This window comes from Cyprinus carpio, chromosome B24 (genome assembly GCF_018340385.1).
Source record: "Cyprinus carpio isolate SPL01 chromosome B24, ASM1834038v1, whole genome shotgun sequence".
Classification (NCBI taxonomy): Eukaryota; Metazoa; Chordata; class Actinopteri; order Cypriniformes; family Cyprinidae; genus Cyprinus; species Cyprinus carpio.
The window spans coordinates 11,878,300-11,900,641 of record NC_056620.1 but is presented as its reverse complement, the minus strand read 5'-3'; the positions used below and the strand labels follow the sequence as shown (position 1 = coordinate 11,900,641).

At 36.1% G+C, this 22,342-nt stretch overlaps 2 protein-coding genes across 4 annotated transcripts; both read right to left on the bottom strand.

The window, feature by feature from the left end:
* Window positions 1-835: 835 nt before the first annotated feature.
* On the bottom strand, window positions 836-7,398 carry spag6 (sperm associated antigen 6). 2 transcript variants are annotated; one of them, XM_019090764.2, is made up of 11 exons: window positions 6,580-7,398; window positions 6,300-6,395; window positions 4,973-5,139; window positions 3,578-3,767; window positions 3,287-3,492; window positions 3,038-3,211; window positions 2,563-2,715; window positions 1,719-1,910; window positions 1,467-1,583; window positions 1,218-1,363; window positions 836-1,079 (listed from the first exon to the last, which is right to left on the bottom strand). In XM_019090764.2, exons 1-11 carry the CDS (start codon window positions 6,602-6,604, stop codon window positions 1,016-1,018), a joined length of 1,530 nt encoding a protein of 509 aa, XP_018946309.2. In that variant the 5' UTR covers window positions 6,605-7,398; the 3' UTR covers window positions 836-1,015. The 2 variants fall into 2 exon arrangements, with proteins under 2 accessions (XP_018946309.2, XP_018946310.2); XM_019090765.2 differs by having other exon boundaries at window positions 3,578-3,761; window positions 6,580-7,393.
* A 1,442-nt stretch (window positions 7,399-8,840) lies between these two features.
* Window positions 8,841-18,699, bottom strand: LOC122134000 (polycomb complex protein BMI-1-A). Of its 2 annotated transcripts, XM_042751631.1 has the most exons (14): window positions 18,399-18,699; window positions 17,644-17,755; window positions 17,476-17,539; window positions 17,352-17,386; window positions 16,881-16,938; window positions 11,921-12,053; window positions 11,721-11,817; window positions 11,405-11,460; window positions 11,270-11,320; window positions 11,030-11,135; window positions 10,798-10,840; window positions 10,575-10,673; window positions 10,273-10,353; window positions 8,841-10,052 (listed from the first exon to the last, which is right to left on the bottom strand). In XM_042751631.1, exons 1-14 carry the CDS (start codon window positions 18,532-18,534, stop codon window positions 9,732-9,734), a joined length of 1,392 nt encoding a protein of 463 aa, XP_042607565.1. In that variant the 5' UTR covers window positions 18,535-18,699; the 3' UTR covers window positions 8,841-9,731. The 2 variants fall into 2 exon arrangements, with proteins under 2 accessions (XP_042607565.1, XP_018946277.2); XM_019090732.2 differs by lacking the exons at window positions 16,881-16,938; window positions 17,352-17,386; window positions 17,476-17,539; window positions 17,644-17,755; window positions 18,399-18,699 and adding an exon at window positions 14,617-15,272.
* Window positions 18,700-22,342: the final 3,643 nt, after the last annotated feature.

Below are 22,342 nucleotides of genomic sequence, written 5' to 3'. Positions count from 1 at the left end.
AAAAGTAATCTGATTGACACCAGAAGAGGAAACAATAAACAAAGAATCGGCTGCCATATGTTTAACAGCTGCTCTTTAATGCGTATTTTACGCACGAATAAGACAGCAGGGGGCGATAATAAGTGAATGCATAATTGCCAATGAAAATCAAACGTTCTGGGCTCGTTTCTCGGTAACGGTAATTGTGTTCCCTTCGTTTACTTTCGAACGTTAGTTCCTTTTCTGCGGGCATTTATTATACATATTTTAACACAAACACGGAAGCTGGCTACGCGATTTTTAAGAGTTGTTTGTTCATGACGTGTTAAATGTCAATCGCTAGTTATTAGGGCCTTTAGCACTGATCTATAATATTTATAGAGTCATTTATATAATTCAGTGGCCTTTAGTCTTTAATGTTTTCTTAAATATTCAAAATTGTATAGGCAGACTTATAATTGTGCGAGTCCTTTGTTAAGAACCTTGACACATTCGCTGCTTCGTTCATCTGATGTCCATTTGCAATCTTTGATTTTCGCACTTTCATGGGGTCAAATTCTAAACAAGCTTCAGCGCCAGTGGAGACATAGAGGCAACATTCCAGGGCCCATACCCATGTAGTGAACCCTGTGATGTGTAGGATCCTGCCAAAGACGAAGGTATTAATCGCTTGGTTCGAGGTTCTTCGTGTTGCGAGGTTCATGTTGCCAGTAGCCCACTGCAGTGTGAAACTGAGCGGTCTGCTCTTTGCTCCGCGAAGCGATAACGAGGACCTTGTGGTGAGTTGTTGGGTATGAAGGGTGGATTGTAGAAGAGGATGCTCTAGAGGAATTAATAACCTTGTACCACCACTAAATATAACAAAATGCTTTTTTACACTATTGACTAAACATGAAACAAGATCAAAGCTAAATCAAAATCCTAGCATACATTTTTTTTTTTACATGAGATGTTACATATGTGATCATTGGTATGGTAATTTTTCCTTTTTTCACAGCTTTTTAAAAGGCATCCATAAGTGTTTCAGTAAAGAAAATCACATTGGCTGATAGGTGTCAATCCTTTCCAGCAAGGTCTCAGAGTAACCAGGAGAATAATACCTGTAAAAGAAGAGCCAGTCAATGGAACAGCAAAAACTATACAGCACTCTAAAGTTTACAGCATTATAAATGCACTTTGTTTGGTTTAAAAATATGTTGATATTGTACTGGTTATAATTCATATAAATGTGTAAGAACCTGACAATCTCTTCAGGGTAGCAGTTGTTGATTGCATTGATATATTCTTGAATTGCAGAACCAGGTTCTGCTTTGATCTCCTGTACTTTCTTCAGACCGCCACTGGTAACAAACAAGCGACGTGCCTTACTGTCATGAGGAAGAACCTGTAAGATTGGGAAGAGAGAGAAAAAAAAAAAAACTATTTGAACTATTCTTATTGGGATTAACAAATGCTGATCTCATAAAATGTGTTGAAGTTCCCACTACCTTACTGAACTGGCAGATGACATGTTTAAGAATGTTGCTGGGAGCCTCATAGAGAAGAGGCTCCAGTGCTGGTAGATAAGTACACTTTTGAAGGATGCTCTTCAGTGCCTTCTTGGCCTTTATTTTAGCATGTAAACAAAGCAAAGAAGAGACAACAAGTACTAAAATCTAATCTAAATGTCAGTGGTAAAAAATAATTTACACCAAAATGAAAAACGGTTCTTCTATCAGTCATTTTAAGAATGGGCTCACCTTGACCTGCAGGTCTTCAGAACTTTCAGTGTCCAAATAGAGATTTAGGAGTTTAGGGAACACATTGGCCACAGCAACGGCTTTTGCATGCTCGGGTGTGTGTCGGCCGATCTGGCCAAATGCCCAAGCAGTTGCTGCTTTGATGTGATCCTCTTGCTCTTCCTCCAGACAGATAGCCAACTGTGGCACTCCCTACAGAAGTGGAGAAGCAATTATGATCATAATCAATCATATGAGAGAACACTACTGTTCAAAAATTTGAGGTTGGTAAGAATTTTTTAATATTTTTGAAAGAAGTCTCATGCTCACCAAGATACAGTAATCAAAATACAGCAAGAGCAGTAATATTCTGGAATATTATTTCAATTTAAAATAACTGTTGTCTTTTTTATATTTATAAAAATGTAATGTATTCCAGTGATGGCAAGTCTGAATTTTTCAGCAGTCATTATTACAGAAATTCAGTATCACTTGATCCTTCAGAAGTCATTCTAAAAAGCTGATTTGGTGCTCAAGAAGCATTATTATTATTATTATTATTATTATTTTACAATTATTATCACAGTTGAAAATGTTTGTACTGCTCAAGATGCATGTGAAAACCATGATACTTTTTTCAGGATTGTTTGATCAATAAAAAGCTCAAAAGAACAGCATTTATTTGAAATGTAATTTTTTGTAACAATGTAAAAAAAATTCAATTGAATGCATCTTTGCTGAATAAAAGCATTCATTTCTGTCAAAAAATAAATAATACTGACCCCAAACTTTTGTGTAGTTATGCATTATGTGTAGTTAAATTCAAATTTTACATGCAAGCTTATGAAAGGATGTAATAACAGACTTTAGATACAATCACGGCCATGGCTAAGTTCTCAGAGTGTGTAGCCACATAGCCCAGCATCATGATCCCCGGCAGGCGTACATTCCCTTTGGAGTCCCCGAGGTAGTCAATCACAGCTGCTACGCCCCCCACATTCACTATTATCTGGGACAGCTGAGTAGGAAACACACAATGCAAACAAGCAAACACGTAAGCCAGTGTGACATAGTGATAAACAATCAGTGAGGCAGACCAGAAAAGCAAAACAGTTTTGGGCAGGTGAAAAAAATGGGTGATGCAATGTGGTTTCCAATTGTCTGTTTCCTGTGTTTCACTGGTGATAAATAACAGACCCACATTCTCCATGGTTTACAGACTAGCTGCCTCACACCATGTTATTTAAAAGGGGTGTCAAAGAGCTGACAAAGTGGAGATTCCAAACTTACCCAAGCATCTTGAAATCATTTAGTGGCTATGTTATGTATGTGGTAGGTACCTCGGGGGTGTGTTTTGTGATTTCCCGAATAAGAGTGGTGACATTCTTCCGAACATATTCATCCGGGTCCTTTAGGCAAACCAGTGCAGCAGGGAATATCTCGGCTTCCACCACCATCTCGGCTACATCTACGGAGTGCTTTGCGATTTGGCTGAGAGCTGAAAAAACCTGCCTCTGTAAAGAGGGGGAAAATGTACTGTCAAATTAAGCCTGCATGTCATTGATTACAAAATGTGAACCCTGTGTCACCTTCAATTTGGCATCTGGGTTTAGGATCATCTGTGCTAGGTGAGCGATTGCCCCAGTGTCCACCACAGTTTGAGCCAGCTCTGGGGAGTGTTTGGCTATGTCACTCAGAGCGGAAGCTGCAACCCTCTTCAGGGCGATTTCAGGTTCCTGGATGCATAGCACGAGCAGAGGCACAACTCCAGCATCAACCACTGCCTGAGACAGCTCTGCACAGCAGGAGAAGAAATGAACAAAAGGAACATTGACAAATTGTGAGAAAGAATAAAAAACGACCTTTTTATGCAAACTTACGTGCATTATGTCTGGCAATGTAGCTTATTGCCCATGCAGCAGCCTCTTTGACCCCAGGGTCAAACTCCTCCAGGGAGATGACAAGAGCGTCCAGGGCTCCACAGTCCACCACGGCCTGGGCCAGTTCAGGGGAGTGCTTAGCAACAGCCCGTAGCACGAATGCTGCGGCTTTCTTATAGAAACGCTGTGTCTTTCATATCCCAGTAATCCAGAGGGAAAGGGACAAAGCAATTGACCAGTAAATACACTAGAATGTTCATAAATCACCAGCAAATCTGCCTTTATTAAACAGTAAGTGATATATCACATTCTATAATATTCAGTTATATAAAAGGACCTTCTGTAGAAAATGTTTTATACTTTTGATGAGGCCTCTCTGACAGCATAATAGCATTCTAACAATGAGTTTTAAAGCAAAGCCTTTGGACCGCCACTTTATAGTGTTTTGTTTTCTCTGCTGAAGCAGACCAATATCACACCAAGTCCATTCATTTAGGCCAGAGGAGAACTGGACCCCAACAGAGCCTGGTTTCTCCCAAGTGTGTTTTTTTCCCCTTCCATTTCTGTCACCTGATGGAGTTTGGGTTCTGTCTTGGCACTGTTGCCTTTGGCTTGTTTAGCTGGGGTCTAAAAGAGATCAATTTGCCAGCACTGACACTGTCGCGTGAGACTAAAAAAACTGAATTGAGCTGATTATGACACGGTTGTATACTGCTTAATAGATTAATTCAATTTGTTCATAATTCATGAATTTTGCAACATTGGCACTGTTATTGAACTGAATTTAATCAAAATTGAACTGGCTTAAGCTGAATAACCACACTACTGTCTTCTTATCACTGAATTGAACTTGTTTCATAATAAATGAACTTAATAGATATTGAACTAAATCAACACAGAACTGAATGCAGTTGCATAATGACACTTCTAGCTACTTTATAGCAGAATTTTGATTTGCCTGATTTGCATCATTAATTCTGTTATTTTCCTGTTTAACACTGTCAAGTCAAGTAAATGAATTAATTAATTTAGAGAGACATGGTCTGAGATCTGGAGATGTTGTACTACCATGAACTTTAAATTTTCATAATGAAACAATATGTAAATTTTTAGTACCTGCCAACAGTCCTAAGTCCTGTTACTGTTTAAAGTCATTGGATTTAAATAATGCAGACAAACCGTTTTGCTTTGTTAAAAAAAAAAAAAACATTTAAAGAATAACAGTGCAAAAAAATATGTTAAAATGTAAATTACATAAGTATGGATTGCTTGACTGACAGTGTTAATGTAAATTTTTGCATTGTGCAAAATCAAATGTAGGCATTAAAGCTCGACACCTCAATGCAATCCTATTCATTCAAATTAGAGCTGAGAGGCACAGCTAATGAAACTCACGTTTTGCTCAGCCAGGGAGTACACAAGCTGAGGAAGAATGTCTCCCTTTACTACAGCCTCAGCCAGGTCATCGTTATAGTTGGCAAGCCTTCCGAGAGCCAGAGCTGCTGTCTGCTGAATAGTTGGGACTGCATCCAAAAGGAGAGGCCTCAAAAGGGACATTACACCTAAGCCAAAGAGAGTGAGCACATTTGTGCAGGGGAGAAAACAGGAGTGGATATGCACTCGAGAGCAGATGAGGGGAGGATATACTTTCAAAGATTCAAATCATGTAATAAAATATATCTTCCAAAAGAGATGAAGCATGAGCGTATGTATTCCTTACTTCTGTAATATTAATTAAAAAATATAACTTGATAACTTATTTTGAAGACATTTTGTCCAGAGACTGTGTTTGGGAGAAAATGAAAGATATTGTTTTAGGTCCTTGTACAAAGAAACATTTGCTATGGCCTTTTTTTTTTTTTTTTTTTTTTACCTCCATCAGTCCTGAGTGTTGAAAGGTTTGAAATAAATGATTATTCTCTAATATTATAGGTAAGGACAAACAAAGAAATAGATCAAATTAAATTTAAATTTACTTGAGTTATGTGAAGGTTGGAATTTGGCGAATTTGTAAAAAAAAATAAAATAAATAAATATTATATTTAAAGGTGACATATCATGAAAATCTGACTTTTCCAAGTTTTATGTGCTATAATCAGGTCCCCGGTGCATCCAGCTGTTTACCTTCACAGACATAACCGACTGTTTTTAACTCGTGTGTGTTTTAATGTAAACTTGTGTGGGAATGAGAACTTAGTTAAGTGCTCACATGCTGTGACAGCCATGTGCACTCAGAAAACCATATTTCAGAATTTAAATTAATATAATTAAATTAATATTTATATATATATATATATATATTAATTAATATTTAAAACGCATGATTTTAGCGTGATAAACATAATAATCAGAAACAAAACATGTTTTTAGCAGGTATGAGCTGTAATGACAGTTCTATTCTGGAAAAGGGGCAGGGAGCAGCAGCTCATTTGCATTTAAAGAGACAGGCACGAAAACCAGCCTGTTTTTGCTTCCCCTCAAAATAGGCATTTTCAAAATGATATAATAAATTATATTTATTATAAGGGTATTTTGAGCTAAAACGTCACAGACACATTCTGAGGACACCAGAGACTTACATTACATATTGTAAAAAGGGGCATAATATGTCTCCTTTAAATTATTAAATTAGAAATTATATGTAAGTAAATACAAGCAAATGCCATACCCAAAATTAATGCCGAAACCTCCCTTAAACAAAATATATATTTTAAACACTCACCCGCATTTTGAAGCGTTTCAGTATTTTGTGGTCTTGCTGCAAGATCTGCTACAGTTTGTACAAATTGTGTTCTTGCCTTCTGGTACTGCTCAAACACTGCATAATAATAATAATAATAATAAAAAAAATAATAGACAAAATAAGACAAATCAATGCCCACAATTATGGCAAAAAAAAAAACTGCAAAATTAGGAACAGTAAGCAACTAACGTTAGCAGTTTTAATTAACCTTTTATATTTTTAACATAGACGGCTACTTCAACGGATCTCACTTTCTCACCTTGCAAAATCTGTCGTTGGCTCATGTTTATATGAATATCCCAAATCGGAGCAAAAACGACAAAAAGCTGAGTGAATGCGACCAAAAAAAGTACGTTTAAGCTTCCATTAGGAAAGAGCGTTTGTTGTGACTTTGAGTTTAGAGGAGGCGTGCAACCGTTGTCTTGACAACAAACCGGAAGTGATAGGCACCGCGTTCGTTCGGTGAGCTTGCTGTCAACGTTCTTCAAATGTTTCGTGCTGAAACGCGCGTATGTTCAAATTAGGGACAGTGCCGGATGCAGTTGGTGTCCAGATGTTATAGCAGGTAAAATAATCCCTAATTAGATTGGGATATTATATAAGATTCAAAACCAGTCGATGAATGTGGGATATCGGGACAGAGCAGCTGCGAGAGGGAACAGCTGCCCCCACATTGCCTTCTACGTGGTTATCGCAGATAACTGCAGTCACAGCAGCACTGATATTTAGTCATTACTAGTCTGTACACTCGCACATTTTCTTTTAATAAGTTTTAGAACAACAAAGCAACTTGTGCTTGTTATAGTTCGTGCATCATATAGGCAAAAATTAGTCTATCGTCAAAGTGAATAGCCTACAAACTTTCCGTCCGTGATTGTTCACTTGAGAGTTGTCGCTCTAGTTTATTATCCCTCTTCAAACTTTAATAATGCGGTAAGTTGAGCAGGTTACCAAATAGATATGAATTCATAATTTCCCGGATACCTTTCATATTTTCTTGTTGTCTCTAGTTGCATTTCACGCACTTTCTGTCCTGTAACATGATTACTGTTTGGCCAATCACTTAAAACGTTGTCAGTTTTTCTGTATTTAGTTATATGGGCCTAAAATGTTAAAAATATAAGTTTGTCATTTAGATTGTTATATCTGGACCATTATTGGATAAGTAGCCTAATCAATTTATTAAGGTTATATACCTCTAGTAAAAAAAAAAAAAAAAAAAAAAAAAAAAAAAAAAAAAAAAAAAAAAAAAAAACCTTTCCAACAAATCTGGCTTTTAAACGCCAGCTCAAAGCTGAGAAGTGTATTCATTAACTTCAGTGTCACTTCTAACAAAGACATGTTCTCATAATGAGCAAGGATTTTCAACGAATTTGTGTAAATGCTGTTGAATGTAATTAATTAAGAACATGTAGGCCTACATCATCATGACATCAGCCAGGGCAAGGCAAAGTGAGCAGAGATGAATTCATTTTTGGAAAAAGCTATTTTCTCAAAATGTTTCTTCATTTTTAAAAATAGATTATTTTGAATGTCACAAAATGATTGTAAAACATTATGTTCCCCTAAATTCACTACTAAGTTCAGTCAACATCACTGGTTGTAGGGATTTTCTTATGTCTCATTTATTTTATAATAACTTAAGCAATTTATAAGTTTTATAAGATACTACCGCGTTGCAAGTCTGAGTGAGCAAAAAAAAAAAAAAAGATTACAGCCTTGAAAAATATTCAGTCAGACTATGGAAGTCCCAGCACCGACTAAATGTGCTGAGAAAGTGCCCAATTCTACAAGATTTCTGAAGTCTATGAAGACCATGTCGATTTACCAGATTATTACTGAAACCGTCAACTAACAAATAGCAGATGAACTGCATACCCCATTAAAATAAATTGCTTTCATTACCTCAGTGTAGCCTATTCAGTCAAGCACTCCTCGCCTCATGGAGAGATTTACCGACAAATTATCCGTTTCTATCGTCTGACTGGTACTTTGCACACAAAAAAAGGTCTGACTGGGTACTTACAGACTACTTATAAGCTTGTCATCTATTTGAGCTACAGTTCGTGAAGTCAGCACCTGCCTCACAATACCTTCTTCGCAACAGACATGAGGTCAAATTAATCAGATTAACTTCTTCACGTTTATTAGGCTACCAGTTTACAGCACAAGCATTTAATATAGCATATTGCCAACCGCGCTTAAGGATATAGGCTCTCTTTATGCGTCAAAAAAATAAAATAAATAATTAAAAATGCATGGCTGTTCTCTACTGGACCACACTTTATTATTATTTCTTTAAGTTTATTGTCTACTGAGAGATGAGCTAAACCTGGAAAGGATAAAGGGTCCTCTTGAATACTGTAACGTCAAACTTGTTCACCATAATAGCTACTTATTTTACATAAAAGTCTGAATAAATATATTCGGATATTGGGCAAATTCATGAAGATTTTCAGGCGTATGTAGATTTCTTTCTCTTTGTATGATTAGAAGCAGTATTAAAACGCAAGAAAACGATTGAAAGTGTAAAATGTTTTATTTAGATGTTTTATACTGTGCAACAGTCACAATACAATAGCTGTCAATAGTCTACAATCGACCAATAAGACAATGAACACTGAAGACATCAAAATGTTGTCCAGAATAAGAAGTTTGGGGTATAACAGTGGCTGTTTGTCTTCTGACAAATTCGTGTATGTAATCGCTTGAATGCAGTCTGAAAGATATAGACTGTGTGCATGCTATACAGGACTGGAGCATGACCCGAACCGGCATAGTGGAGCAAATCGTACAATAACTACAAAGATTAAAATTGAATTTTCAAGAACTTTGAATAATAAAATCATTACGCCGACTACAACTTAACGTTGGATTTCTTCATCCCTTTTAACACGCAGTCCTAATATAGTATTTTGTCCTTTAATTTTGAACTATATATATATGCCTTTCTTTGATACATTATTAAAGGCCAGAATATACCAGGAATGTTTAGTAACTACCCCAGAAAAGGCAAACTAAAATCAAAAGTAAATGCTTTTTATCATGCTTTTAAAGAACATTATAATACACATGTAAAATACAAGCAACAGATAACGCAGTTTGTTTAGGGAAACTGTAGACCGAAAGTAAAAATATATAAAAAGCAGGTATAATTCAGTCATTTCTGCATTTTGAAAATGCCCCAAACGTCGCCCTGCGCTCCACTTTGCAATTGAATGGGCCTCTAACGTTCTCACGCAAACTTAGAAATTCCAGCAATGTGAATGAAGTGTGTCATTTCCACAACGTTAAAGTTACATGTGTAATATATTGATAATAAAGACAAAAAGAAATGGATCTACATGACACTACGTTGGCATGGAAATAGCTGGATTATATCTGGCGTTGGCTTCATCGTGTAGTCCCTCATCATCCCGAGGATGTGGAAGATCCGTTCAGCGCAGTCTTTCGGACTTTGTTGCCTAAGGTGAACTGTCGATTTGGGCTTGTCATCGTCGTGCCATTAACAGGATTGGAAATATGGGTGAAATGAGGTTGTGAAGGCTGAACCAGTGTGCTTGGACTCGGTAGTGGTGAGGAGGTGGATGGAACTCCAGCGGGACTGCTGGCCTTATCGCTGGCTGAATCGCTTTCAGAGCGGTTTGTATTGTTCACGCCATCTTGTGGATGGGCTATCTTCATTTTTTTACAGCTGGGCCGCACGCGGTATTTCAGAGGCAGTGGTCCATTCTACGGAAAGTGCGAAAATAACAGAAGGCACCTTATTATTGAACGGTGGATTCTGAGCAACTGAAATTCTCAATCCACAAATAATTGTCGACTAATTGTCGAAAGATAAATAAATTACCTGTTAGAATATTTCACTTACTTCGAGATTTAAGGCTTAATTGTGTAAAGTAACAGTCAGCAGTCAGATTTGACAGTAAAAAAAAAAAACGTCAGAACTTACTCTTCTCCAAGTGTAGATGTAGGCAATGTCCATTAATGTGTAGTAATCCTTCAAAGGCTCATCCTCATACATAACTTCAATCTATTAGAACAAAGAACGGTAATATATATATAAAACACCAGTCAATCAATATTACACCATAATGGATCATGCAAGATAAGCAAATAAATACTTATTTAACAATACCCTCTTTATATAAAATTATGTGATGAAACACTGAACTACTAAACTTCCACTGTAACAAGCAGATTTCAAAAAAGGCCAGAAACTGAAACTTCATCTGCAATAACAGATCACATTACCTGAAAAGTAGGAGGTATATCCATTTTGCTTCTCAGAAATTTCCTCAAATGCATCACAGTCATTGCAGCAGGGCACTGTAAGTATCTTTTATTATTAACCTGTGTGGTTAAAAATAAAATAACATACAAATATATTATTCAGATAAGCTTCACTATTGGTGTAATCTGTATCACCATCATTAGAGAAAAAAAAACAAGCATCAGCAAACACTTAATTAATTACCTCTTCTTTTTGCCTCTCATCTGTGCTACCTTGCTGTTGGGCCCTGAACAATAAATTATACAATAGTTTTAAATTAGATACTAAATTATAACTTCCCATATTTTCAAATAAAATATCTTTACAATAGAGAATGGCCACTTCTAATTTTTGTACACATTTTTAAAACTCTTGTAACAGCACAGACAGACACTGACACCAAAAATCACTTATACAGACATATGTAAACACATACCTTTGATCAAAAAACTCAATTGACAGACTGATAATTTCATCATCTGTGATGATTCGCTTGTCTTCATCAGCAACTTCTCCTCGATCCTCATTTGATCCATTTGCAGCTTTGCAAAAAAAAAAAAGAATTATGAATAATAGCTTAAATTTCAACAATTAGACTTAAGTTACACAATACATTTTGTTCAAATGGTTATCCTAACCAAACCAATTTATTTGCGTAGGTATATTAAATACTTACCATCAACAGATGGGTGTTCAGCATAAAAATCTCTCCTACGCTTCATTTCATCTGCACAAAAAAGAAATTTCCAGATCAAAGCATGTGTAAATAATTACAAACAATAAAAATAATCTTTCACAGTGACTGACTTACTTTTGAAAAGACCAGGAACCAACTTGTATACAATGTCCTGTAGAGTTTTGTCAGACCTGTGGGGGGAGGGGTGTTGGTCAAACCTTTTTTTTTTTTTTTTTTTTTTTTTTTGAAAAAACTATGCACTTCAAACAATGCTGTTGCAACCAACTCAAATTCATGTTATTTCCTAATTCTCACATTAAAAGTCATGAACAGAAAACAAAATATACAACAACAGAGATAGAATCAAACAAGATGTCAGATGTATATATAATCAGAATTAATTATTACTATGAATAACTATTTACAACAAGGGGACAGATGGAAAAGTTACCGAATATTGAGAAGTGGCTTGGTTTTGTGGACCTGTACATCACATATGGGACAGTATTTACTGGTTTCCAGGTACCGGACAATGCACATTTTACAAACTAAGGATCAGAAAAATGTCAGAGGATAAGACACATGGTCTGGGTATGTTACATGATTTATTATTTATATAGAAAAATAGAGCGGCACAACTCATATACTCACATGAGTGCAAGCATTCTATGATTGTTGTTGCATCTATGAAATATCCACCACACAAGACACACATCAAATGGGGATTGAGCTCCGTAATCTTGATCCTTGTTGTACGATGCATCGTCATGGGATGGAAAAGACCCTGCAGGTGCATCAAAATAAGATGATAAAGATTTGTAACTATAAACAACTGCCAATGAGAACAATCATGATGAGTTAATTACCTGAGACTTTACCATTTTGTTATTATGGGCTGTTGCGTATATTTACGGAATAACAGAATTGGCGCAATTTTTAGATCATCTCTTACACACGGGTCTTCGGGGCTGTGAAACGACACGATTGCGATGTAAACGATCGTTATATCGCAGCAAAGTCAGATTCGCTACACTACACACTACATAACAGACATAACACTGCACAACGCACCATAATATACTGAATCAGTTATGAGGACAGTCTGCGTAAATGAACTTTACGTGACGAACCCTTCTTACGGTTTCTATAGCAACTAAAGCTGCGTTACGTGGCAACGCACCAAGCAGCTGAAACGCAACGTTCCGAATAGAATGCAGTGAACGCGCAAACTTCGATTTAAAATAAACATCTCGCCCATTAAACATGTTATAACGGCCTTTCAAAACAGTGTATCTTAAAACACTGAACATTCATGTTATTGTTGATGCTGATCTTTGCTTTGCTTTGACATTCTCTCCCTCCTGCATGGATCACTAATGTTGCAGTCGTTCATTGCCAATGAATGCACCTTGCATTAAACTGATACGTTGCTATACACGAAGTTTATTTACGTTTGTCACAAATCCTGTTTTTGAAACAACTTATTACGTCGGGGCATTCACTAAGAGCCGAAGACGAGTGCTATGAAGTGACTCTTGACTCTTGAAGGAGCTCACAATCATGGGAAAACGACCAGAGTAAGCAATAACTTTCAAGTAACTACCTTCTCAAACTCGTGCTGGATGAAGCATACCAAAAGTAGGTTACTGCAAGTACCAGTTATAAAATGCGTTTTTAAGATTATGCATTAAAGGTATGACAGTTGGAAGATAAGCCACCGGACTGACTAGCTATACAAACGATTCCAAGAACACGCGAGAAAACCATGCACCCGACACTAATTCTAATATTTCACGTTAGATGGTATCAAAACATATCTGTAAGACAACTTTCAAGCCCATATTAACCTACAGAGGAAAAATGTCAACCTTTGCCCTCGCTTATTAAATAAATAGCCTAAAGGCGTTCATGATCTAACATCTATTTAGTAAAACATCCACCAGTCACGTAGAACATGATGCAGTGCTGTTTGTGCAACAAGCCTTTCGGTTGGTTATAAAAACAAAACAACAAACTTTTTGAACTCTGACTAGACAAGCATTCTGGTGATGGTGGGGCTATACGTGGGCTATAGAATAAATAACTGTCAAAAGGAGAAAATGACCCTTATACATGAATTGTGCCACGTGAGAAAATGCCGAGTTTACAAAGCCCTGTCTGGCCTATTTCGATGAATACAGGTAGCCTAATGGAATTCCACATGATTAAGCAGATGAGAATACTCGAAATGTCGTCAGATCGTGTTTAAGTAATCAATATTATAAATAACACGTCACTTTATATTTAGATCTGACATTCACAACTACAGGGAATCAGAGAAGTGATATTAAACAAAATTATGCACCCAAGTCTCAGGTATACAAATTGCGGTTTCTAAATAAAAAATAAAAACATATGCGCGAGTGAATAACCTTAATAAAAAATCTAAAACAAGATGCCGAAAAAAATTCAATATTAAAACATTTTTCTTCTTGACGTGACAAGCCACAGGAAGGCTTAGCCTACATTATGGAATATTTAGCTAGATAAGCGAAAACTTATTGTTTGAGCTTATTTTTTATTTATTTTTTTATCTTGGTAAAGTACTTTGACAAATGTGATTGTCAAAGTCCAACAAACTGATATAAGAACCATACAAACCCCTGTATCTACAGAAGAATTCTTCAGGTCATTTGGACAAATAAAGGAACCACTAAAAACATTTTAAATATGTTAAATAAGTACCTGAGTTTATAAATATGTGTTGTTTAATCAACCACACATAAACCGTGTAGTGAACGTTTGCGGTCAACCGCTGAAAGCTTTGTCCTGTAAATCCGACAACATGACACGTTTAGGTTACAGTGTAAATTTAAGTTAAGAAAACACACAAATAGGTACTATTCAGAAAAACAACGAGTTTATCCGGCTGTAAACATCATACAGATCGTATATCTATAAAATCAGATAACTGCTCAATGAGACAACAAACAGAAAATCCTTTAGAAATCAGCCTCACATGAACAGTCAACCCGTTTCTACCCGATTTCGCGTGCAGATCAGGATTTATTGTGAACTAAACCGTTTCATTTCGTCAGAAACGCCAAGCGAACGTAATGATGTCCATAACTGAATACCATACAACAAAACAGGAATCATTCCCACAGACAGAATACGATATTACTAGATAAAATAACTAAAATCTATAAGCACGCGGAGAGACGGAGCCAGTGTTGCGTACGCGAGCCTGTCAGTTCCCGCATCCATTCTAACACACGTCTCCATTTTACGCTCACAAAAACACAGATGCATTTAGAGCAGAGTGTGAAATTAGACATTGGTAAGGGAAGATATCGAAGAACACATACCTTACTGAGCTGGAGCGAATAGTCGAGCCTGAAGGTGGTTAGACAATGAAAGTTAGGAGGCGATCAGTAGAATACGAGCCAAGCGGCCATCTTGAAATGGGCTGCAGACGCTGTCAATTGCAATAAGAGAACGGCGGTGCAGGGCGCATTTCAATAATAATAAAAAACAGAAAAGGTCTGGTTGTCGATATGTGTGCTGTGCTAGGTTGCAGATTTGTAAGCGCTCTTGAATGTAGACCTCCCGCCAGTAAAACGGCCAGGCTGACGTGCGTTTTCTCTAGGCTAGCGCCTTCAGTCTCTCGCTCGAAAAAATGCTGCGCTGATGGTTCAGTGGAAACTGACACCGTCCCCAAAATGGCTTGTAGTTCGACCGCCCCGTGCGTCACGTGATCTAATTCCTTAAGGGTGGCCTGGGAATATGTGTCGGTGTATTCAGCGCTGGTCTTGTTCAGCAAATAACAAAGAATTGCGTGTCAAAGTCTGTTTGACCGCGGTCCAGCCTGTAAGGTTTACACAACATAAGTTCTTGTAGGTCAGCATTTAACCGTTTGTTACTTTTGTCTGCAAAATTATTTCTATCCCTCAGCAGCTTAGAAGAATGTAATTCATAAAGGAGACATTATCACCATAAAATATGAGTCACCTAGATGGTCTATTCATAGACAGTCGGTTAAACTAAATAGCGCAAAGGGGTTGAGGAAGCAGTTCATACATTAGCCAGTCACATGTTCAGACTACCTAACCCAATAGTCTGTTTCTAAATTAATTCATGGTGGTGAAGGTAACGCAGAGAGCAGTAAGAAATCTACGCACGTATGGCCGGGAGTTCCCATAGAAAATAAGTGCTATTTTGCCTCTACAAATATGACTCAATAACAGTTTCGCAGAGTAACACAATAATTCCGCATATTCTTATTAACGTCAACGTTTTAGCCTATTTAAAAACCTGTCCTAGCCCTCAACCTTAAGAATTTTTAGTTTCTGTAGTATATAGACACATTGCGTTGTTTTATCAGTAACGGGAGGTCAGACACTTAATATCCTTTTTTTTTCCTCGGAAATATGGGTTTATCAACAAAGACATCTGCCTGAGCTCTAAAACAATTACACAAATGCAGGTTTAATTATATCAACGCGGTTTTATTGTACATTTTATGAAAAGAAGCTACAGAATACAAGTCATTATATGCAAGAAGAATTCAACAACAAAAAAAAAACTGATGGGGCACTGCGTCCTGAAGGAAAGACACGTTTCGCTCTTTAATCCTTGGCATCCGAAATCTAGAGAGCCAGGCATCCAGGAATCAAGACTGGGTTGCCCTCTCGAGACTTTTTGCTGCGTCCTTCATTTTTCCAACCAAATCCTAGACACAATTCAAACAAATTTATCCTTCAGCAGATACATGGACGTGTTATTTCCCACCATTATTTTACTAAGTCAAATTTCTCTCTCTGAGCTAAATATAAAATCAAAGTTTATGCTGCAACACTGTTCATGTAGGCTAATATAGTCACACATATATTGTTTATGCGGTATTGTCTTAAGTGCCAAAGCACTCTTTCATTTCAAAATAATCAGTTGGTTGCCATCGTAAACCTCACAAGCTTTGAGTTTTATGCAAACAAGTTAATAACATGGACCGTCAACCGTGATCACAAATGAAACACGTCGATTTCGTCATAATTGTATTTTATACGCCGTGGCAACCTTCTGATTTCAGTTTACTAAAATTGTGGGCCGATTCAAAAAGTGAGCTGCTGGGATATTTGTTACGTGATTGTGACCATGATTGAGTGCATGAGAATTTTATGACTTGATCTTTTGGACAATTCACCTTTGTGTCACCCCTACAACAAACACAGGCATCTGTGTAATGACCAAGATAGTAAAATTGCCAAGCAGGCTAAAACAGAGGCAGAAAACCAAAGCTGACATTTCAATATTACAATAGAATCAATGGGTTATATCAATTAACGGTCAATAATAATAAAAACAACAGATAACGATTTAATTATTTATTTATTAATTGCGCTTGTACATTTCTTTAGACTAGGACTTCTGGTACAATAAGGATGGACCACAAAATGTAGGCCTGACTGTAGGAAGACAAAGTGATCAAATATTAAACAGTATATTTTGCCCAGGCCTTAAAAACCTCTTGATAAGCGATGTGAATCATGTCATGTTCACGTGTCTTTAATACTAAATAGCTACTTGAGGATAAAGCAAACTAATGCTCATGCAACTTTGCCGTTCACAATACATACCTGAAGTTGGTCCATGGTGCAACTAAAATTAATTTCCGATGAAGCGCCAGCCCTCTGCAAAAGTAACCAAAGTTTATTCAAAGTGAAGAAAACAACAACAGCAATTACTGAACATAGCTATATGTATTACATACCTCGGTGTTTAAGGAAATCAGGTATGACGGCTGATTGACTTTATGCACGTGACTATTCTGCCGAGAAAAACAACGGTTATGAGATAATAATGAAGTATTAGAAACACTAACTTATAGAAACAATGTACCTTTATACAATACTCAAGACGCCATTCAGCATCCGTTATATGGGGAGGACAGGTATCAGTGCTGAGGAGCATAAATAAATAAATAAACTATCACTGCAGCCATTAGAGTTACACATATTTTGCATGGTTCATTACACTCTGCAGAACAGGAAAAAGTCACTACTTAATTGGATGTAGTAAACAATGTATAAATAAATTTCCTCACCTTGACAACAAAGATTCCAAATTTTTCTTGTGTTTCTAAAAGAAAAGAAACATTTAATATGCTGCAGTACAACTGTACTTTAATTCAGAGGATGCGGATCATCATGGGCATACAAAAACATTACCTGGAATGAATTATAAAATGTATCCACTCTTTCATTCTGGAATCTGACGTCTTCAAGACATGAGCTAAAAGAGCACACGATATATTTAGAATGTAAAAGTTTATTTATTTATTTTTAATGCTAAACAGTTTTGTATAATCTTCAGAAAACCATTTCGGATCATGTTACCTGATAGTTGATTTATCTGCATTTTGCTTGACGCCTTCCAGAATAAAGGTCGTTGCCGCGGTATGACAGTGTTTCAAGGTAGTCTGGTCGATGTGCCTCAATTCTGGGTGACCTGCGAGAGATGAAAAATTGCTCTCAAGATAAGTTTATGTATGTGCGTGAGAGAGAACAAGGGAGAGCTTACGAGAAACGTACGTGAGTTGTTTTGAGCTGAGCCAACTAAACTAACAATGATTTGGCAATACAAATGATTTGCCATGCCAATTAAACGCGTTGAATACAAACTAAGAGAAAACGTAGATAAGCGGGGGGGGAAAACAGAGACGAAAAACATGCTTAGCGGATAACTAGCGCAGAGGAGGTATTAACTGCTATTTTACTTCGATGAAAGACATGCAGGCTACGTTTGCCTGTGTTTGACCATAACCAAGTAAATGTTCATGAGTCCTTATTAATTTCAGTTCTTAAAGAAGAAGAATTCATCGTTCACACCGTATGTGTTGTGTTATTAGCTTAGCTAATACGGCTAAGCGGAGGATTCATTACACTATACTGTGTTAGCACAGTATGCAAGCCACAAGCAAGGCTAGCGTTGGTCTGTCGGCCCTTGCATAGCTTTAGGGCTAGGTGATATATAATATGTGAAGCCTTAGAAAATAACATCAGCAACAGACACGGCGCAGCGCGACTTCCTTCTTGTCTGGAAAGCACCGGAAGTAATGCAGCACAAAGAAAAAAAAGCTCAACCATCTTACCTAGAACGCTTTCGCCTCGAGAGGAGTCTAGACTGTCGAACGCGACCTCCGTGAATGTCGTAAATGATTTCAGGTCGAACACATTTGGATCGGCCAGGGTTTGAAGCCCTTTCAGCACTGATTCCGACAACTCCATTTTGAGCAGACTCTAGCCTTGGTCACATGAGCGCGTCAGCTGATCTCAGGACTTGATTTGTCGGAGAATGAGACACAGTACTGATACACAACGCAAAGGCCTATGTACTTGCTGTATAACCAGGATAAAAGCACTCACATATTTATGGTTGTTAACGACCCAAGAGTGTTCTTTCCGCATTTTCAGTCCCGCCTGCTGGTAGACGTTTGTCTGGCGTAACACATCCAGCGCATCCGTATTTCTACCGCTGCATGTCTTTATTTTTCAAAATATATTAGATTGATTCTTGAGGAGGCAGAATTCTTAAAGGCTTCAGCGCAGCTTCATTATACTGCTTTTTATTCAACAAAGCAGGCACCTCATTATTTCGGCATACGATATTCTGTAGCTGTTTGTCCGCAGGCTCAGTTCTGACGAGCGAAGGCAGCTCAGTTCCTCTGCCAGTCACCTTTGGAAGATAAACCTTAGCTATAAGTTACTCCTCTTAAACAGCTCTTTAATTACAAAATAAGTAACATATTGTTTTACAAAACACAGAAACAAATCTACTTTCAACCATATAGTTTCCAAAAGCTAAGCAAAGAGGAAAGATCTAAAATTTTGCAAAGCACAACCTCCTTAAACTTTTTTTAAATTACATGGTTCTACAGCTATTTCGCTCTTAACCCTTTACACCCTTTAAAATGTTTTCACTGTATTTATTTATTTATTGATATAAAAAAGTTATTAATGTCACAGATTAGTGGTTTCTGCGTTCTTTAAAACACAACTCTAAAATCTCAAATTTCTTATGACATCGATTGTAAATTCTATTTTGGCTCTAAGTGGAACCTCTATTTTTGTGTATCGGTTACAAATCAGCTTAACAGAGTTGTCATTTTTACTAGCGTCGATCAGCACTGAAGAAACAAAACTTTCATTCATAAATGTTATAAATTAGTATTCCTACTAATATAGGTGGATATAGAATACAGAATATAGGTGTTTAGATATAGAATAGACAAGTGCAAAATATTTTACTATATATAAATACAATTATTTTGTCTCTTTATGTTCAAGATTTCTGAAGCAATGTTCCAATTTTATTTAAAAAAAGATTAGACAAATGTCTACAGAAAGTAGAATCTGTGACAAATACAGATGTCAGACAATTTAAACGGAGTATTGATAATGTGACATACATAGAGATTTTAATAAAATTAAAGTTAAAATTTGCCCTCCTTTTGTTGGTTTTCAAAAAGTTTGAATCAGTGGTGTTCATCAAATAAGTAGCCTACTTGTTTAATTATTAGGATACATTTAATCTTTAAAAAATACTGTATGAATGATGATGTCTTTAAATGTATTCGCATGTTTGTTCTGTTACATTTATTTATTTGTTTGTTTTATTTTTATTTATTTCGTTAATTCATTAATTGGTTCAGGCTACATGAAATATTCATATATAATTTATTATATAAATTATTTATTATGAATTTATTTCTTATTAATTTATTATTTATCATTTAATTTATCATTTATAATTTAGTACTACTAACACTTTTATTGTATAATGTTTTATTTTTATTCATATGTTCAAAATATGGTCAAACATTTTCTCAAACTGATCATGCGATATCAAGAGGTTATGCAATAAATGTTAATAATACATTACGGGTGTTTTATAATTTATTTTTAAAATAAATTAATATATGTTTAACATCGGACCATGCATCGGTTAAAAAATATTTTGTTAATCGGGAAATTTTGCTTTGCGACCTTTTTATATTTGATAGAAGCCTTAAGATTGTTTATGGGGGGAAAAAACAAAAAACTTTCTCCTCGATTTTATGATACGCAAAGAGTTGGTCAGGCTATTTGCGTTATCACCCCGAAGTCAAATGGCATAGGCTATAGAATATGCATGATGACCCATATTAACCAGTTTGTTTTAGTTAAATAAGCACGCCAAATGTAGAAGAAAAATAAAACAGTCTTATTAAGGTCATTGCTCTAACTGATGTCAGAATAAGAGCTTTGAGCACAGTTTTAATGCTGAACTGCAGCCCGAAAATAAACTGCTGTCATTAAAACATCGCCTGTCTGTCGACCTTGTCATTTCAGATGAAGTTCACAAAGCAGTTAAACGCTTCCAATCACTTTTCATAGAATACAACAGGAAAAGTCCCAATTTCAACAAAGTTTATCAATGTCATTATATGCAATTCAGCTAGCTGAAGATGTATTTTTTTTTTCTCGAACCCTCAAACAGAACAGCGGCCATTTTGGGTAATGCCCAGACAAGAGATTGTGCAACAAAATGGATGTGACGTGTGCACTTATTAAGTGTTTCACTGAAATACTTTCAGATACCAAAAAAAAAAAAAACACGGCTGTTACTTAAGGGGTTCTTCGACAGCAAATGTTTAGAAGAAAGTTTGTGCTAATAGGGGAAAACTCTATATATGTTTCAATTAACCTTTTGCGCCACTAGTGCTTTTTATTAGGGGGAGGAGATATTTAATAGCCATTAGCACATTGTTATGGGCTGTTTTGTTAAAATAACAATTTTATTGCCTTGTCGTTGTCCATACACCATACAGCAAAAGCTATTGGGTCAATATGGAGAGCCTATAGCAAAGCACACAGCAATGCTTTAGAAGTAATATGAATATGATCCAACTGTAATATACCCTATAAAGTTGAGAGAAAACTGGCACTATATAGTGAAAAAAGTAAGTGTAAAAATAAAAAAAAAACGAAAGATAAAATATCCTAAAGTCTGACTAATTTTATTTCGCTTGGTAGGGTAGTGTTTCTTTGAAATGAAAAGGCATTATTGGTTGCATAAATGCGTTTATTTATTGCTTTTAGAAATCAACAAATATTTAGTTTAAATGTAATAAATTCGTTAAATCACTGAATTAAATTTGTTTTAACTTCGCTGCTCGCCTATCTGAAATTAAGCTCTTAAGTCTCTAATTTAAGGAAATAAATAAGCCATAACATTCAACAATAAACACGAGACCCTATACAAATAAACAAAAATAGGCTAAACTAAAATTTAAAAAGCCATTTTTGCATCATCTATTTTTTTTTAAGCAAGTAAATAAAATATTTAATGTATTTATTTATGTTTAGGTGTTGAGATAAAGGAATCATGTGGTGGCCTAAATGTGTTTGGCCACGCATATCACAGTCAAGACTGATCTTTAAACGTTTTCCTTTTTTAAAACTTCATCTAACACATATATTTTCTTAGTATGAATTAATAAACCTGATAAATTAAACCAAGAAAACAAAGTGTTACAACTGCTGCGTTTCTAATAGTATGACAATGCAACTAATGTTCTCTGATTACTAAGATCATCTATATTTAGCATTCATAAAGGTGGGTGGGGGGGGGGGGGTAATATTTATAGAATATATGTTAATTGTTTAACAGGAAGATAAAGAAGGATAAGTAAACAGACAATAATAAGATAAATCAGAAACCAGGAAGAGGAAGAAAACACTATGTCAGAAACGCAAATACTTTTCAAATAAAAATTTGATGTAAAAATACTAAAAAGGTTTATTTAAAATCAAGTTTTACATTTTTGGCGGCCAATGTTGTAAAATATGGGCTAAATTATTTAACTAATATTTAGGCTACTACCTAATTAATACTGGGGGAAAAAACTGCACAACATTTTTGTATGATGCTTTAAAAAAAAAAAAAAAAACTTTTCAATTATATCAGAATAGCTGTCAGGACATCTCTTGTGAGATGCTTCAACAGCATAAACTGACAGGACTGTCGATCATCAGTGTAAAGATAAAGACAGTT

What these genes read in the sequence shown, in the direction of transcription:
- spag6 (XM_019090764.2), bottom strand. Translation starts at nt 6,604, where the DNA reads ATGAGCCAACGACAGATTTTGCAAG. An exon ending in ACCCAGATGCCAAATTGAAG is followed by an intron (nt 3,212 to 3,286) that starts GTGACACAGGGT and finishes CCCTCTTTACAG; the next exon opens with AGGCAGGTTTTTTCAGCTCT. An exon ending in CTGAAGACCTGCAGGTCAAG is followed by an intron (nt 1,584 to 1,718) that starts GTGAGCCCATTC and finishes GCTAAAATAAAG; the next exon opens with GCCAAGAAGGCACTGAAGAG.
- LOC122134000 (XM_042751631.1), bottom strand. Translation starts at nt 18,534, where the DNA reads ATGGAGTTGTCGGAATCAGTGCTGAAAGGGCTTCAAACCCTGGCCGAT. An exon ending in AAGCCACTTCTCAATATTCG is followed by an intron (nt 11,461 to 11,720) that starts GTAACTTTTCCA and finishes CTCCCCCCACAG; the next exon opens with GTCTGACAAAACTCTACAGG. An exon ending in ATGAGAGGCAAAAAGAAGAG is followed by an intron (nt 10,674 to 10,797) that starts GTAATTAATTAA and finishes TTAACCACACAG; the next exon opens with GTTAATAATAAAAGATACTT.